Raw genomic sequence first — 18,669 nt, forward strand, 5'->3', positions numbered from 1 at the left:
ATTCGGAAAGCATTTATGGCGTTTTCTCGAATAGATAATACCAAATAAATGGGGCTTTATTCTTTACTCTTTAGGGTTAATACTTAATAATAGTAATATAATAATTAATACAACTAAAAACTAAATGACTTTTACCTCTTTATGGACTAGGGTTAACACTAATATATTATGGGAGAATACTAAATGGGGTTTAATGTTAAATCAAAATATAATATGTACTTTATAATTTATATATCTAGGGATAAAAGTGTATGTTATCTCATAAAGGATTAATAGTTTACCCGATAAGAAAATTGAATTATTCGTCCTGCATCGATAAATTGTTAATTATAAAATTTTAATGTGTTCATCAATCGTTTATCCTATAACTCAATACCAATAAGTCAATTTTGCGGTTGGCTTATTGATTACGGATGGATTTTGAACAACCCTTAAACCCACTGCAGTAAATCTTAATCGATTCAATAGTATTCTTCTTGACTTGTATAATTGAACAAACTCTAGATAAAGAACATCTTCCTTCAGCTAAATAAAACTTTAAAGAACATCTTCCTTCAGCTAAATAAAACTTTCTTTTTCATGCACTCCATATTTTTCTTCTATATCAACACATGGTAAGGGTACTGCTCCCTCGTTTTAATTTGTTTAGCCTATTTTGACTAAATACTGATTTTAAGAAAGTTAAGATTATTTTTGAATTTTGTGTTCTAAAATTAAAAATATGTCAAATGTACCAAAATGTCCTTTAAAATGTCAAAAAATAATAGGTGAAACAAATTGAAACGGGAAAAATATTATTTTAGGTGAAGAATACTTCATAGAAATGAATTGAAAGAAAGTGAGGCAATAATTTGGGTTGATAATGGGAGGATTATGACTTAGGAGTTACAAATAAGATAGTATATGTGTAATAATAATATGATAGTGGCTAGAAGAGTTTCAAGAAAATCAGAGCAGAATTCACCAAACTAGTCAAACTTAAAGCAAGTGTGAAGATTGGCACAAAAGATTCTGAACATGTCTTCATTGATGTTGACGATGAAGAAGACTTTTAGCATGTTTCATCACTGAGCTTTGTGCAAAAGAGTAGATGCACAGGAGTACCCTTTAGCACAAAAATGTAACAAAGCAAGTAATTTTCATCTTCTCAAAGACAATAACACTTGTTTTACAAATGAGTAGATGCTCGTATGTTGCACAAACTATTTGTTTGTACGAATTATGTGTGTTATTAGCATAGTACTGGTTTGGGTCTAGTCCACCATGTGCAAAGTGGGAAATGTTGGATAGTAGGTTTGAGTCACCCACGTGGACTGATCCGATCGGTTTAGAAAAGATATATCTGCATGAAGTTACCTAGGGAAGTTGCAACTCGTAAAAACTACCTTGGTTTCTTTTTAAGTAGAAATAGCGTGCAATGGTGGGTGAATCAGTAGTTTAACTGAAAACTTTTTTCTGCATATTCTCTTCTTGAACAGAGAGATTATCTCTCATGATATCTTCCCTAACAAACATACTGCAAGAAAGAGTAGGACATTTAGTTTGATACTGTGGACAGAACTACGTTTCCAAGAGAAACGGAGTTGACTAGGAGCAATTATTTGATACTGTGAAACTTATGATGATGTTAACAGGTACACGATTCTTCTTCGCGTTACTATTATCCAACACTTTTGATTATCAATATTTTGAACGGGATCTCGAAACCTCATTGGCGCATGACAGACACCATCAAGGATATTAAAAATATTTTGCAGCATGCTAACTGTTGAATTCAACATTTAATATAAAGAAGTCAATCAAAGAACGAATGCATTAGATAAATGGAGTATTCAAGATCAAGTCTTACCAAACACATTGAGTTTGATGAATTAAAAAAAGGGCATAGATAGTGCCAAAGAGTAAAGGGCGTGTGAATAAACGAAAGGCATTGAGTTTCATAAACAAAGAATCTAAATATTCAGGTTAAAATATAAACTATTTATGTATGGTTAAAATAATTTTTTATGTATTTTGTCGACCCCCCATCGACTAGCTGGTGTGTCTACTTATTTAAATTTTGAATCCCCATATTTAAAATTCTGAATTCGCCACTGGCACTGATCACCAAAATCTGATGAAGAAACAGAGAAACAACAGTCGTCACAACAAAGAAAATCCGATCACCTAAACTATTTTAAAATAGAATAAATACATCTTAAAAGCTGACGTGGCAGAGAGTGTGCATACTCTTTTAAAGGCAAGTAATGAGTGAAAAAATTAGACACATGTCATATTTTTAATTGGTAACTTTATAATTAGTTAATACACATAATTATTGATATTAAAACCTATATATATTTAATTATTTTCATTTCTTTCAATGTAAAATATTTATTTACATTTCTTCCTCACTTTAAACTTTTTTCTTTCATTAATTTTTTATCTTTTCACTTTTAATTATTTTTAAAAAATTATGTAGATTTTTTTAAAAAATAATTAAAAAGTCTCCTTTAATTTTAACGTTTTAATAGTTTCATGTTTTATTTGATTTTTTTCACTTATTTTGATATTCATTCGAAATTACTATTTAAAATACAAGGCATTTGAAATCAAATTAAAAAGAAAGACAAAGAAAATAATAAGAGTAAATAAAACTAATAGAAAAATAAAAGATAAAAGGCAATGAATGAAAGTAAAAGAAATTAAAAAATGTTTAAATACAAGGAAATTTTTATTAAAAAAAATTACATGCATTAACTTAATTTAAATACAAGATAAAGAAATTAAGAAGATTTAAAAAAAATAAAATATTGTTTTTTTATAAAAATAATAATAATAATAATGACATGGCAGCGAGTATGTACAAACACATTCAAATTACACAAAAATTCAAAAAAAATGAGTTCAGGAGGGGGCAATAGAACCTTAGTTAAGTTAAAGTGTGTCGTTGTAATTTCGTTTATAGTTCAAGGGGTATTTATACATTATCCCTAACTTATCAAAATCTCACTTATTTAGAAACTAATTATTTAGATTCACACTAGTTTGCTATTTACAAATCTTATCAATTTTGGACTTCGGATTTATTTATCTAGCGCGTCCTACAAGTATCGCGGATACATTGGTCCAAATTAGGTATATAATTTGCTCTAAATACACTTTATCCAAGTAGATTCACATGTATCTTTCTTGCTCACTTCTCTCCTGTCTCGCTCACCACTCTCCTAAATATATGTATCTAGTGTGATTCGCATGTATCTATGAATCTCGCTGGCTTCTCTCCTTCTCTCGCTTGTCTCTCTCCCTATTTTAGTGTATCCAGTAACAAAAATGCATGTATATAGGTATATCTAACTTGAAATATGGTATGAGATTATAAATTAGTGATACAATACGTAATTATTTCAAACTATTAGAGAAAATGATAAATATGATAGGAATATTTGTCCAATTAGTTAGTTTTTTCTTTATTTTAATTTAAATTTTAGGTCCGGAAATATTTTATCGATGTAATAAAACAAAAAACAGCAAAACTATACAAGTATTGGAAAATTGTGAACAGTATTCATTACTCTTTCTAAAAATTATGTTTTTTTATGTCTGTCCCAGTAGCTCTGTAAATATTTATGCTACTTGTTTTACTGCTGCTACTTAATTAGGGCTTTAACTGCTTGCAAAATGACTGCCTCCTCTGTTGTTAACATTGTGAATTTATTTCCTTGATCTCACCCGTATGTTTGGTACATATGCTTTATCGATATTAAAAGTCTTTTGTAATGTGATCGATAGATTAAGGTAGGTTTGATAACTCTCCGTTTCTTGTGTTTGTACTACCAAATTTGCTATAGCATATGCTAATGTGTTGCCTTCTTTGAATGTGTGAACTATTTGTGCATTTAGTTCTTGTAGAATCTGCCTTATTTTCTCTATTCTCTCTGTTAGCTCCATAGGCACTGACTATGTCTTTGGATGATATTCTTAAGAACTAGAGAAATAGTCTCTATAGTCACTCTCTTAGTCCCCTAGTCTAACAATCAGTAGCGGAGCTAGAATTTTGACTAAGGGGTTCAAAATTTGAAGAAATAGACACACGAACTGTTAGAGTGTAAGAATTATACACGAAGCGGAAGTACAATTTCAGATCGTAAACTTACATATCAATCTGATAATATAAACATAAACGAAAAGTGAAATGCATAACATACCTGTTAAAGCTTTCAACAACCTTGTTTACAGCAAGCGAATCCAGTTATTCAGCCTTCTATGATTACTTGACTAATATTTTTCTATTACAAGTACTTGTGTGGACAAGATTTTTCTGAAAACTTTGGATAATTTTTTTAACAGGAAAACTCTCCTATTTATCCCCAATTTCAAAAGAAGAGGAGAAGGTCAGGAGTTAGAAACGTTCATTAGCTTTAAGGGATAATTAATAAGGTAATTAAAAACTCAATAATGCTAAAAACGTTGTTATTTTCTATTAATTAAAAAAATGTTTTTCAAATCAGTCATTTTAAATAATCCTTAAAACACTGATTTTGTTCCTTCCAAAAGATCAGTATTAAAATACTTCTTCAGAAACATCTTTTCAAAACTGGTTAATTAGTTAGGCATCGTAGGGACAAAAGATTTATTAACCAAGGCTTTCAATTATAATATTAATTCGCAAAAGAATGAATTAACTATATCGTAATAAATTACATATTATTCCACTAAAAATCTGTAATTACACTCCTCAATATTAATTTCAAAATTTGTCATTACATCTTATTTAACTCTTCGTGTTAGAATTACTGACACCAATCGATTAAATCAAATTTCTGAAAGATTTAATTAATCGACTAACTTAATCTTTTATTATCATACTTAACTTATTTCACATGACGGATATAAAATCCACCTGCAGGGTTTTCACGTGAAAAGCTTATATGTAAACTCAAAGAGGTGTCTTCCATCTCGAGTCCGAGATACGGTTCTATCAACTAATTATTATTTCACTAATGTAATTGGTCATTATCCAATCTACTATAATTTTATTGACTTATAAAAAAATCTCACCTTTTAATAGATTAAAATAATAAAACAAATCACATAGATCATAATAACTATACCAAGATTAAGAGTATAAGTACATGTAATGGGCTAAAGAATTTATTTATTAATATTCAAAACATAAATAAATACCTCTAACTGGTCCGTTCAATACATACAAAATGTTGGAATTTTAATCATTTCCTTAACTAAGATCAAATTATATTTAATCTTATGCTACAATTATCCAGATGTTTGTCCAGCTTCAACTTTGATTGTGAACATTTAAATTTATAACTTATAAGAACTGACAATTTTAATCTCCTATGTATGAGTTAAATTACTCCACATACAAAATCGTCTACTATACATGCAATGAACACATATATACACAACGATCTATTTAAATAAAGACTTTATTATAATAAATAAAATAAAATAAAATAAATCTTTACAAGGGATTAAATAAAATACTATAACTCAACTACATGGTTAATAATATATCGCAACACGAACTAGCCGAAGAGTGTTCGACATCTACTATATATAAATAAAAAAATTATTTTAAGTATGTATAAATAGTATAATTTTCTGTTAAAGAGGGATCGGATGAACCATTCTAACCACTCTCCACCACCGCTGACAATATATTAAAGCGTTATGAATGCCCAATGATTGTACCTCCATATTTGTGGCTATTCCAATTTCTTTAGACTTTGCATATATTAGGTCCCCTTTATCATCCCTTAAGCAGTATCCATAAGGGCTCATCCCTGGATTTCCTTTACATGCTCCATGAGTGTTGCACTTTAACCTTTGTCCATCTGGTGGCTTTCATGTGACCCTAACATAATGTAGTTTAGGCTTATATTCCCTGAGTTTCACTACTATCTTTGGCCAAGTCCAATTCCACCCTCTGATCCATGGATTAAGCATCTTTATTAATTTCTTGACAGTATCTTGTATCTGAAAAACCATCCCACTGAAGTTGATATTTTCAAGCATTCCTTCTCTTTCATAGTGTCCACATGATTATAGCTGGCATAGCTTTATAGATCACATGTAGCTTTGTTGGTCCACTTATCTTCTACGAGGTGATTATGAGTTGTTGCAGGTGCATGCCTTCTATGTTGATACCTACGCAAATAGTAAACATCCTCCATAGCCATAGCCGTAAGGCTATAAGGCTGTTAGAAATAAATGTGTCATTGTCTCCTCCTCATAAGCAACACAACACCAACATTTTGATTACTATATTTATCTTCATTCTTTTCAAATTGTCCTCTACGGAAATCCTCCTCTTCCAAACTCTCCATAGAAAAAAGGTTATCTTACAAGGCACTCCTTCACCCAAACCAACTCAAAATCTTTTCTAGCTTTCATTCTGTGTCTCATAAATCTCAGGCTAACATGACTGTGAACCTTCCCTGTGTGTTACCCATCAATCATGGCCTATCATTGATACAACCATTGCTAGAATGTTTAATATTCTTCACTGTGTGTTTTGTCATTTCCTCTTAGAGCCTGTTTTAGGAGCATTTAGGTGTCCTAAACACCTTCTTTGCAGAAATCTCTAACCTCCAACTTTTCTAGTATGCCATTTTCCCCTTCAAGATAATACGAAGCTCTTTGTTTGGTTCAATTATCAAACCAAAAGCTAGAATTACCTACAGTCACATATTATCAGATTTTGTACTGTTCCACTTCCTCCTTAACCAATGTTATCTTTTGCCACACGTGTGATGTTTCCAAACCCTTAGGCAGTAATGAGTGGAATTTCTTACAGTATTTGTTCCACATGAAAGAACTCCACATGTATTGATTGAGGTTCTAAAGTTTCACAAATAAAGCCTTTGACACCTCAGACATTAATGTAATCTAAACCCAGTCTATCTCCTTCTTAGGAAAACACATTGTATCATTCCTCCAGAAGAATTTCGCAAACATCTTATGTAATTGATAAATTATACAAGGGGATTCATAGCTGACAGTAGGTACACAGGCATTGATTGTAAGATATGTGTGATGAGAACATACCTTCCACCAAATGATACGTCTCAATATTTTTTTTACCATTTTATAAAATTAATTAAATTTGTATGAGTATCAAAAACATCACTATTTGAAGTAATTAAATTTACTTTTATTGTGGTAGATTGTAAATTGCTCTCTTCTTATTGCAAAAGTGCATCTTGGTCCCTTGCCTCCTTTTTCATGCTATTATCAATCTCTCAAGAAATGTTTTCTTTTGTTTGTGACACATAATTTTTTGTAATTTCTTCCAAGAAGATGGAACTATCTATTATGTTACAAATTAAACAACAAGGTTATCTTTAATTTTGATTTTGTTGGACCCAATTTCTCTGACAATCGTTTTAAAATATTGAATTTGGTCTATCATTGATTTGTTGTCCACCATTGAAAACGGAAAAAATCTTCTAGCAACATATTTTTTTCACTCCCTCAGTGTTATATTTACTCTACAATGTTTCCAAATTTTTAGTACACTAGAGTAAGTTTTATCATAAAAATTACTTTTTTGTCTCAATTTTTATGATACACTTTTCTTTTTAGTCGATACAAAAGAGAATAACACATTTATTTATTTGACAAATATTTTATGACATTATCAACATTTTTTCTCCATGTAGGATAACACTTATTTGGCAAAAAGTCAAAAAAGATATTATTTTCAGGGTAATTTAGAAAACATTGCAAAGTTTTCTCATATTTCTTAAATTTCGTACTCAGTCAAACTGCAACACATGAATTAAAAAGGAGGGAGTATCTAATAGGCAATTAAAAATAATGACACTTATAGAAATCATTCATCGTACTTTTCAACTTTCTCTTAAAGAGAAATAAGCTCATCCCCTGTCTACGTTCAAATCAATTGAGTTATATTAATCCTAAATGAGCCAAGGGGAGACATAGGAGAACAAGCCAGTCCAACTCTCAGCTGCTCAAGAGTTCCTGGATGTAATACATTATACATCCAAACACTTCAAATTGAGTAACATTAACGTAATAGAATAGAAAGAAACATGGTGAAGACGGCTTGCAAATTCTCAGATAACAGAGATCCATTAAGATCAAGTCTATTAGACTCACTTTCCTTCTAGCTCGAAAGACATGAGCGTGCACAGATTACTATAGGGCTATTTATTCGTGTTAACATCTAGTATATGTGGCACTTTTGGTCTCGGCACAGTGAGGCGCGACATCGTTTAAAAAGCCTGTCACTTGTCTCACAAAAGAGTAGATGCAATGCTACACTTGCACAAGAGTACCCTTTAGCACAAAAATGTAACAAAGCAAGTAAATTGTTCCAAAGGATACTCAATTTAATTAACACCAAAAGAATTAAAAAATACGGCATAGATATTGCCAAACGGTAGATTAAAAAGGCATTGAGATTCATAAACAAAGAATCTAAATCTTCAGGTCATTAGCCAGTGTAATACCAAATAGAAAAGGCAATAGCTGAGGCGAAAACTTAGCTGTGAGTGTCTGAAGAAGTTGTCTGATCGTCATTATAAAGCCAAGATGGCGGTGGCCAGAAAATATCTGCATATTCGAGGAAGGATAACAACGAACCAAGTTTACCGTCTTGTAAGGTAAAGATATCTGTGTGGTGACCATGTAATTCTTTATATCTAAGTTTCAGTTCCTCGCTAAGACCACCAGATGATTTGCTACCAAGGTCATTATTGTCAATCTTGCTATCATTGCTGCTAAGTTTTACACAACCAGCAACAGGAATTGGACCATAATAATGTTCAAAAGTCGTCGTCATAGGACTTTGGCGGTAACTCTGCCTAGATGTCCACAATTATATATCCATTCTCATAGTAAATGCAGTTTCCTCTGCACTGATCACCAAAATCTGATGAAGAAACAGAGAAACAACAATCGTCACCAGCAAAGAAAATTCGATCACCCAATGTATGCACTGCAATCTACTCATGTTGTTCTTCATCAAGCCAGTAAATCTTAATTTCCATGGGATTGTCCCATGAATCTCAAATAACCTTGCAACTCCTTCTTAACATCAATATCTAAAAACATATCAACTAGAAACAACTCCCCACCTGATTCCACCAGTCTTTTCTTACTACCCCATTCGTTAAATAAGCTCGAAGAAGATATCTTTACAGTGGAAGATACGTTTGTAAAACCCCAATTTTTTTTCCTCCAGCCCATTCTTCACATGCGTATAGACTCGAACTGAATGACTTTTAATTGTATATATGAGTTAGGATCAATTCTTAACTATTTGAAGAGTATTATATGTGGTTTAGGGTCATAAGGGATCTCTAAAACCAAGTCGAGCCCAAAGAATTTCTATCGACTAAGTTTTCGTATGAGACCGTAGAAGGGTCAAATTCAAACGATCATATCTCCTAAAATATAACGAATTGGGTGGCCCATGACCTATCAAATTACAGATTTTTGAGTCTTCTTTCCAATACCACCAAGATTGTAATTTTTGGAATTCGGAGTAAAAACTTATGCCTAGTTGACCAGAGAGGTGCGCACCAAGTCCGCGACGCGGACTTGGCCAATTTTTCCAGATTTTAGTAGGGGAAACTTGGACCATTCCCTATTATATATACACAATCTTAGACGCATTTTTAGGGCATTTTTGCAGTCTTTAGCCTCCTCAAAACTCCAAACTTCATCTTCTTTTCTCTCAAATCATCTCCAACAAATTTGCTCTCAAACTCAAGGATTCAAGATCTTCAAGCCATGTCCTTAGTTTTTGGTGAGATAATCTTCATTCCAGGTATGTAAGGCTACTCATAACGTTGGATTGAGTTCATCCACGTACTACATCTTCATTGATTTGAGGTGAGTTGAGTTTGAGGTTCCATGAGTTGAGTTCTTGAGTTATCTATAATTTCTATTGAGTTTTGTATATAAACTCATATGTATTAATGATGTTCTTTAGTTGAGTTTTGTTGAGAGTATGGATTCATGTATTCATTCACATGAACCCAAGATGAAATTTTATTTTTTGTCATAATTTGTCTTGAGGTTGAGATTGATGGTTTTCATATAAATAATGTTTTCAAAGTGAGATGATGCATATTTTAATGAGTTTGATGAAATTAAACATAGAGTTAAATGAGGATTTTGGGGCAAGATGTTTGATGATGATGTAAATGATGTTCATCTTTAAAAAGTGAAATGGTTGATAAAGATGTAATGTTGATGATGAGGTTTTGAGATGTAATGAATTGGAGTCTAATGTGACTACATGATATGGTTTTCATAATTCGATTTGATTAGAGTTTTGTGAGCACTTTGAGTATAAATGATTATTTGAGAAGAAGTTTTAGTAATGATTTGTGAACTTTTTTCCATAAATTATTTATGCACTATTTTGAGTTTAAAGAATGGTTTCTTTCATCTTTGATTTAGAAAGAGTTTGAGCATGAGTATTTTGAGTATAAATGAGTTGAGCATTTTTACATTAAAACGTTTTGAGTTTGACTTGAGGAGTGAAAATTATGTTTTAAATGCATTTAATATTTACTGCATGATTGAGTTGAAAATATGTCTTAAATGAAAACATTAACGATTGTTGATTTGAAGTCCTGATGAGCCATGAATGAGTCTTGAAGGATTGCCTAATTGAATGAAGTGATGATTGAAATTGATTGAGTTTTGAAAGAAGGTCCAATGAGACCAGATTGATTTAGTTTTGAAAAGGGTCCAATGAGACTAAGTGAGCTGATTTGAACTAAGTCCAAAAAAGACTAAATGAGTATTTTGAGTATTTTACTCATCGGACAGATATGAGCATATTGAGTCTTGCGAGGAGTATTGAGCACCGAATTGGGTAAGAGTATAGTCCCTATTCGAATTCCATAAAATACGTAGCCAACGTAGGAAAGGATTGAACCGTTAAAGTTGGATGTTTTCTATTTCATTGTCCTGACATGATAGGACTTGATTGATTATTGAATCCATGATTGGTTGATTCGTTCATACCTTGGAAAAGTATGGACGGACGTGGCAAAAACATCGGCTTGTTGTACATCACTGGCTCATAGGTGATGGTTGTCGATAAGAGAAACTCCCAAATTGAGTGGATTGTTCATGATATGATTGGTTTGATTGAGATTGTAAATGATTTAATCGAATGGCAAAACATTGCTAAATTCTAATTTGCATATTTGTTGAGTTGAGTCCTTTGAGTTTATTATTGAGTTGATTGAATACTTGGTTGATTGGTTTGATTGGTATTATAGATGATTAAGTTGATTTGTAAAGCATTTCTAAATTCTAATTTACGTGTCTAGTGAGTTGAGTCTTTTGACTTTATTCGTTAAGTATATGATTGGATTGGATTGGATGGTATGAGATTGGATTGGATCGGATTGTATATGATTGGATTGGATTGGATTGGATTGTATATGATTGGATTGGATTGGATTGGATTGTATATGATTGGATTGGATTGGATTGGATTGGATTGTATGTGATTGGATTGGATCGAATTGTATATGATTGGATTGAATTGGATTGTACATGATTGGATTGGATTGTATATGATTGGTCTCTGTCTAAATCGCATTCTTACTTTAGACTTATGAAACCTTGATTGAGTCTCTCTTATCTTTCTGATTTGAGATATTTGGACTTATATTATTCTACCTGGATGTATGTTTCATTCTGACATATTACATACTCATACATTCCACTTACTGACGTTCATTTGGACCTGCATCGTTTCATGATTTAGAGACAGGTTTAAGAGATCATTAATAGGCGCACCGTTGAGGATTTGTTCACACTCAGCTTATTGGTGAGTCCTCTCCTACATTCGGAAGATACCACTTATGTTATTCTTGTGTTGAGTTTAGTCTTTTCATTCTGATTTGAGGTAGCAATGAACCTATCATTGGCACCAATTAGATAGTAGTGATAGAGGCTTCATAGACTAGATAGTGATGGGTCGATTGAGTATTTTACTTTCTTGAATTGTTCTTGTCAGACTATTTAACGACATAGATTGGAGTTCAATTTATTGGCCCATGGCCTTTCTTCCTTGAGCTAGATTGTTGATTGGAATTGCCACTTAATTACGTCTTTATTTTAAGTCTTCCGCTGATTGAATGAATGAACGGATGTGTGATCAGGTCAAGTGGTTCGCTTGGGAGACAGTAATGATTTCTGAGTGTCGATCACGTCTAGAATACCCTCCCGGGGCGTGACAACGTTGATCTCGTTAAATAAGGAGGGATCATACATTATGGTCTCTCCATAAGTATCAACAGCATAAAAATTCCCCTTATACACAATAATATCGACAATACTTGCATCTTTCAAGTTAGTCCAATTCTCATCCCCTGACTTTAAACAAAATTGATTCCAAATACTAATTGCCATTAGAGAAAAATGATTGGTTTGATCACTCCAAATAAGCAAGATTTTTCTTAAAAAGTGACCTACATTCTATCCAAGGTCCCGAAACTTTAAGACCCATTGAACGTGATAGGATTTTGAAACTTGAGAAACACGAAAGTCTAATAAATACAATTTCTAAGGCATATTATCAGGCCAATCCTGGATTACTCTGTCTGTTAGAGGATTCAAAATCGTCAATTTTCCGTCTAGGGTTTTTACAATCTTCACCATCCAGCCTGTGTGAGGAGGATGAGGAAGTTGGAAAAGATAAACGGTGCTTTCAATTAAATAAAACTGCGACTCTTCATGATAACCCTGGATCATGTAGAGGCAAAGAAGGAAAGTTTTCGAAATTGGTAGGCATTGCTGCACGCCATGAATTGCAGACTGCACGAATGCGGAGGATGTCAATATGGCTGTTGAGGAATATACTGATTCGTTCCACAAGTTCTTTCGGAAGATCGGACCAAGATACTCTCATGGCTTCCATGAAAAAACCCTACTGGAAAAACTTAGCTTTTCTTTGAGCAGCCAAATCTATTTATAATAATATTGTTTATTTATAATAATATTGTTTGAACTTTTTGTCTTCCTTAAAAAGACTTGTCTTTTAGACTAAATTATTTTTTTAGAATTTTTCTTCAATTATTATATTATTATTTTAATAATATTAATTAAATATGAATTATACTATAAATCCTAAAATAATTGATCAACTCCTAAATATTTGGTACAACGTTGTTTATTAAGGTATCCTAAAATAATGAAAAATTACATAAATCATAATTATATTAGAAGATGTTTAGAACTAAATATGTCCGTGAATAATAAAATTGAGTTATCAAAAGACTCCTTTCAACTCATTATGATCATTTTTTAAGAATTTACATTTTTTTTCTTTAATTTTTATTTTATAATTATGTTTTCAAGGTTTATTAGTAGTTTTAATATTAAATTTACTATATTAGGAATTTGAAATAAAATAATTTTTATATGTTAAATATATGTGTTTGGCTTTACAATTTTTAGTTTCTTACCCTTTTTATTTTTATTGGAGTCCACCTTTTTTTTCCAATGTAAGTTAATATTTTTTTCTCCCGAGAACTTGAGGGAGCACATAGTGTTGAAGAAGATGATAGGCAACTGTACTAAAAAATAATAGGGTTGCTAGTTTATATAGAGGACGAAATTAGGAAAGTGGGCTTTGCCCTAATTAGATTTTATTCTGAATTTATTGTTTTATTTTTTGGGCTTGGCCCAACATTATGTGCTATTTTCGTTAATCAATAAATGAAAAATTTATATAAATGTACTTCATTAAGAAAATATTTATCATTTATAGTAATAATATTTTTTTCACTGAATACTTATAATACAATTTTAATATATATTAGCAAGAATAATTTATAAAACTCATATAATACAAGCTTTATTCATGCATAATATATTTATCACATACTTTAATACACTTATAATATATTGTGTCAATTTCTTACCAAACAAGTATAATATATTTTTAAACACTTATAATACATTTATATTGCATGGATAATTCACTTTTAATACATGTCAGATATATCATAATATTGCTATAAATGGTAATAAATAAAAAGTATCGCTAAAATCAGTAATTATTTATTAAAAAGTGTTTTTTCTAATAATTTTTCCTCAATAAAATGGCCATCTCGCCAAAAATATAATTAAAAAAATTCAAAATCTGACTCTTGATTCTCAATTCGGGATCGACTCCCGACCTCAATTCGAGACCCCACTCTCGGGTCCCCAATCGACTCGAGATCAAATCTTGATTTCGTTGTCGGGTCCTACATAAACTTTGAGGTCAAATCATGAATTACGTGTTGGGGTCGGGACCTGAGTCAGGTGTCAGAATGGTGTTTCGAGACTTGTTTCAAAGTCGAGTTTCGATCGAGAGTTGAGGTTGGGTCATAAGTCAATTGTCGGATTCGGGTCTCAAATCGTCCGTTCGGGTCAGATATCGAGGTTGGACCTCGGTTCAGCAACCAAGTCATGGGTCGGTTGTTAGGGTCTGTTCCCCGTTAAGTGTCTGGATCGGATCCTACTTTAAATGTCTAATCCCAAATTGAGTGCCAGGGTTGGAACTTAGTCCGAAAGTCGAATCTCGAGGTCGAGTATTAAATCAATCGTAAGTGTCAGGTATCGAGGTCGAGTCCCAATTTGAAAGTAGAGTCCTAGATCAAGAGTCGGGGTTATGTTTGATTTGGATGTTAGGTCCTGGGTCGAGAGTCTGGCCTTAGGTGGGGAGTCGAGAGTCTGGGTCGGATCCTGCTTCGAAAGTTGGGTTCCACATTGGATATCGAGGTTGGGTCCTAGTTCAAATGTCGGATCTCAATTTGGTTGTCGGGTCTCGAGTGAGGGAGTCAGAAGTCATGTCTCAGGTTGAGTATCAATGTTAGATCTCAATCGGTCGTGTCTAGATTTAGATGTCCAAGTCAGAGTTTTCCATAGAAAACATTTTCCTACATCTAATATTACTTCTTAATTATATGGAAACATTTTCCTACATCTAATATTACTCTTTAATTATTGGTATAGTGATAGGTTATAATATTTCTCTTTAACTGCATTTTTTATCTTAAAAAAACTTACGTTAATGACATATATCATTAATTAACGCAATACACACGTACAAAGCACGTACACTTAACTAGTGTTAGGTAAAAAGCACACCTATAATATTTTGACTTTTTGATTTTGGACCTGAACCATCAATAAGTATTTATTAGAACACACATCAACTATCAACTATCAATTATTCACTTTTGCTATTTGAACTATCAATAACTATTTATCAAATATACATATCAACTAAGTATATATCAATTGTTCATTTTTTCTATCTGAACTATCAATAACTACTTATCAAAACACATATCAACTACCTATTGTTCACTTTTCATGTCTGAAATATTATCATCATTCAAATAAGAAAAGTGAACTATATAGATCCTCGGCTCAAGGAAAACAACTTAGAGCAGTCGAGTGTTTACTTGCAAGTTGAGGCCAAGTTTGAGTGTTTGTTTATGTATTAAGTTGCTGCGTTAGGATTGTGGTAATTTTTTGTCTCCTCCATAAGTTTGTGTTGATACAATATGGGTTAGGATCCCTTCATGTGAGAGTTGAAATCCCAAATGGAGAATTGAGATTTTTTCTGATAGATGATTAGAGCGTTTTTCCTTGGAGATGGAAAATTTGCCTATCAGATTTTATCTATTTTCAAATTCTTCTTTAGTTAGTTAAAAGAATGAAATTGGTTAATAGTATGATAATACTAGGTAGCGTAGATATTATTATTGGAGAAGTTGATTGTTAAAATGATAATTGCTACAACAAAAATAGAGACAATTAATTCTTTTTTTCAAATTGGAATCCTTAAAACGATGTCCCCCTACACTTGTTCTGTCGGCTCGCTCTGAAGAACTCATGATTTATATATGTTTCAGGTCGATGAGAGATTGTGTGAAATAAGGATTGATTTCATTGTATCTATCGGAGGTCAATTGTTGCTCCCTCTCTCGAGATTGCAATCCCTATTGAATTGGGACTCCAATCGGAAATTGGAAGTACCATTTGTTTTCTAAGTAATTGAACTTTAAAAACCATAAGAAACAACAAATTTTCTTGACAAATTAATACTATATATCCAAATCCAATTTGTATCCATTCTGGTTTTATGAGACTTGCAATCATGTTAGAATTTATAAATTTTTGTGATTTTAAGGTTTTATTTTGATGCTCTATATTTTGCAAGCACAAGATTGTGGATAAAAATGTTGAAAGAATGACAATATCACCTTACCCCATATAAATTAAATAACATCTTTCTAGTCGCAAAGTATTCAAAAATAAGATAAAGCTATGCAAAAGTTAGTCTATCGCCAACACAAACTAGATGCAAACACTCTAGTTTTGCTGGATTTGAAGGGTGGTAATGATTCTATTTGCTGGATTTGAAGATACATGCAAATATATCACTTTTGTAATGGCGAGGAAACGGCTAACCCCAACTATTAACAGAGGACAAAATTGCTCTATTTCATATAGTTCAGGAGCAATTTTAAACTTTTTCCGTAGATAAAACCTTCACCTTTACTTCAAACTTCAAAGATATCAAGATCAGGAAACTACATTGCTTACACAACTATACAATTTCAAAATATATATAGTAATAGATAATTTATATTAAAACACCACCTGTTGATACAGAAAAGTTACGTTTACTTCACTCGTTTAAAATTCTGAATTCGCCTTTGCCTCACCAACTAAAAAAACTATAAGGCGACAGGCCAACACGAACATATTATCAATACATCTCACAAATTTATGTAGATCAAGAACAACAAAGTGTGCATCGAACCAATCCATTCTCATTACAAACAAGACACCTCCTAATTTGTCCTTCATCTTCGTCGAAAAATTTCCTGCTGCCATCACAATTCGAGCAAGGCAAGAATCGTACATCTCCACAACCTTCACAAATATAACCAATTGGCCTTAAAGGAATTCCTCTTAACAACTTGGGCAATTCGCCAATTTCGTTCAATTGCTTGATCAATTCAGCACCTCCAACGTATTTCCCTTTGATAAAAACTTGTGGCAATGTCACAATATTATTGTTGTTCTTCTCACCAATAACATTTTGTAATTCCTTCCTATACGCGATGTGCATTGAGACATCTCTTTCATCGACTTTAACACGATAGCTTCCTAATATCATTTTCACTGTGTAACAATCCTCGAATGTCCTTCGAATTCCACGTATACTCGTGAAGTAAATTACCACACGATCCTCTGTACCGGGAAATAACAGAGTATTCGAAATCAATGGCTTTGAATGCTTGATTTGAGGTTTTGGATTCGAGGATCGATGATTTTCCTTACGAGAATCGAAAATGGAACACAACTTTTTCACTTTTCCTTTGAATGAAGTTCCAACTATGGATCCTAAAGGTGAGCAATGGAGCTTTTTAATGGAGCCATTACGTTCGATTGAATGAGGAGAAGGATAGAGATATAAAGGCTTTTCGGGGAATTCAATCGAGTTTCTGGGACTATGTATAGTCTTTGATCTATTGAATTTTGATGATGTCTTTGCCTTCTGGATTTCTTGGTATTCAAATTCATTGTCCCTATGATGATGATCCATCATAAAGTAAAAAATTATCTCTAATTCAGGGGTTATTTCTTAATAATAATACACCAATGATCCAAAAGGGACCGAAAAATTAAGATCTCTTGACCACCTGGTTTTTTCAGATCTCGTATGTGTAGATACGTCGTATTTGGTAAAAAGGACGTAAAACTACTTTAAAAAATTGTGTGGCCTACAAAACCAAAAGATCAATGTATGTTAAGGAGAATTGATATAAAGGTGTGGGATAAAAACAATCAATCCTGGAAATGAAAGAAATATATGATAGAAATTGTTGAAAGATAAAATTAAAATTTTGAAGATCAAAATCAGATATGAATGATGAGAGGATAAAGATATAGGTAGAAATTTTGATAAAAATGTTTGAGAAGATGAGGGGTGGCGTAGGGTGGGGGTAGCTTATGATGATGAAGTTATATATATTTATATAAGAAAAAAATGTTGTTTCAATAAAGGTGCAAAATATGCTTTTGGCAGTGGAAAGGAAATTGTTTATGAGTAAATGATACAAAAATTATATAGTTTTTGTACGTTGAGTTTATTGAGTTGTGTAAGATGGAACAGAATAATTTTATTTGTGACACACTTTTATCTTTCTAGAAGTTTCTCTCCTTAATTTATGGATTTAGTTTTTATCGTCTTAAGAAATTTATGATTTTCTCGACCATTCTATAGGACATCCGATAAAACTGAAACGATAAAAATGACACTCATTCTAGCTTATCTTTTAGTTTGTAGTCTCCACATAATAGTTTTGATTGTGTATAATTAGATTTTCGGTTTAACTCACACCTCAAAAAGTTAGCTCAAGTGTAGGAGGATTGTCCATCTCATTAACCAATGTGGATTTTTTTTCATTCTTCAACACCCTACCTCACGCCCAGGGCTGAACATCTGGTTCATGGACAATTTTTAATTTGGGGGTCCACATCGATAACTAATGAGATGGATGATCTCCTTAAATATACTTGGACAGTTATCCCACCATGAAGCTAGTTTTTTGGTGTAAGTTAGGCCCAAGACCTAATTTGGCTGAAGCAAGAAAGATT

The 18,669-nt window shown here is 32.3% G+C and overlaps 1 protein-coding gene and 1 pseudogene across 1 annotated transcript; both read right to left on the reverse strand.

The window, feature by feature from the left end:
- Positions 1-12,162: 12,162 nt before the first annotated feature.
- On the reverse strand, positions 12,163-12,917 carry LOC129891383 (F-box protein SKIP23-like; annotated as a pseudogene).
- Positions 12,918-16,798: 3,881 nt separating this feature from the next.
- LOC129886984 (uncharacterized protein At5g39865-like) lies at positions 16,799-17,617 on the reverse strand. Its single transcript, XM_055961911.1, has one exon. The coding sequence runs from the start codon at positions 17,615-17,617 to the stop codon at positions 16,799-16,801; it is 819 nt and encodes a 272-aa protein (XP_055817886.1).
- Between the last annotated feature and the right edge of the window lie 1,052 nt (positions 17,618-18,669).

The sequence above is a fragment of the Solanum dulcamara genome, chromosome 1, assembly GCF_947179165.1.
Source record: "Solanum dulcamara chromosome 1, daSolDulc1.2, whole genome shotgun sequence".
Classification (NCBI taxonomy): Eukaryota; Viridiplantae; Streptophyta; class Magnoliopsida; order Solanales; family Solanaceae; genus Solanum; species Solanum dulcamara.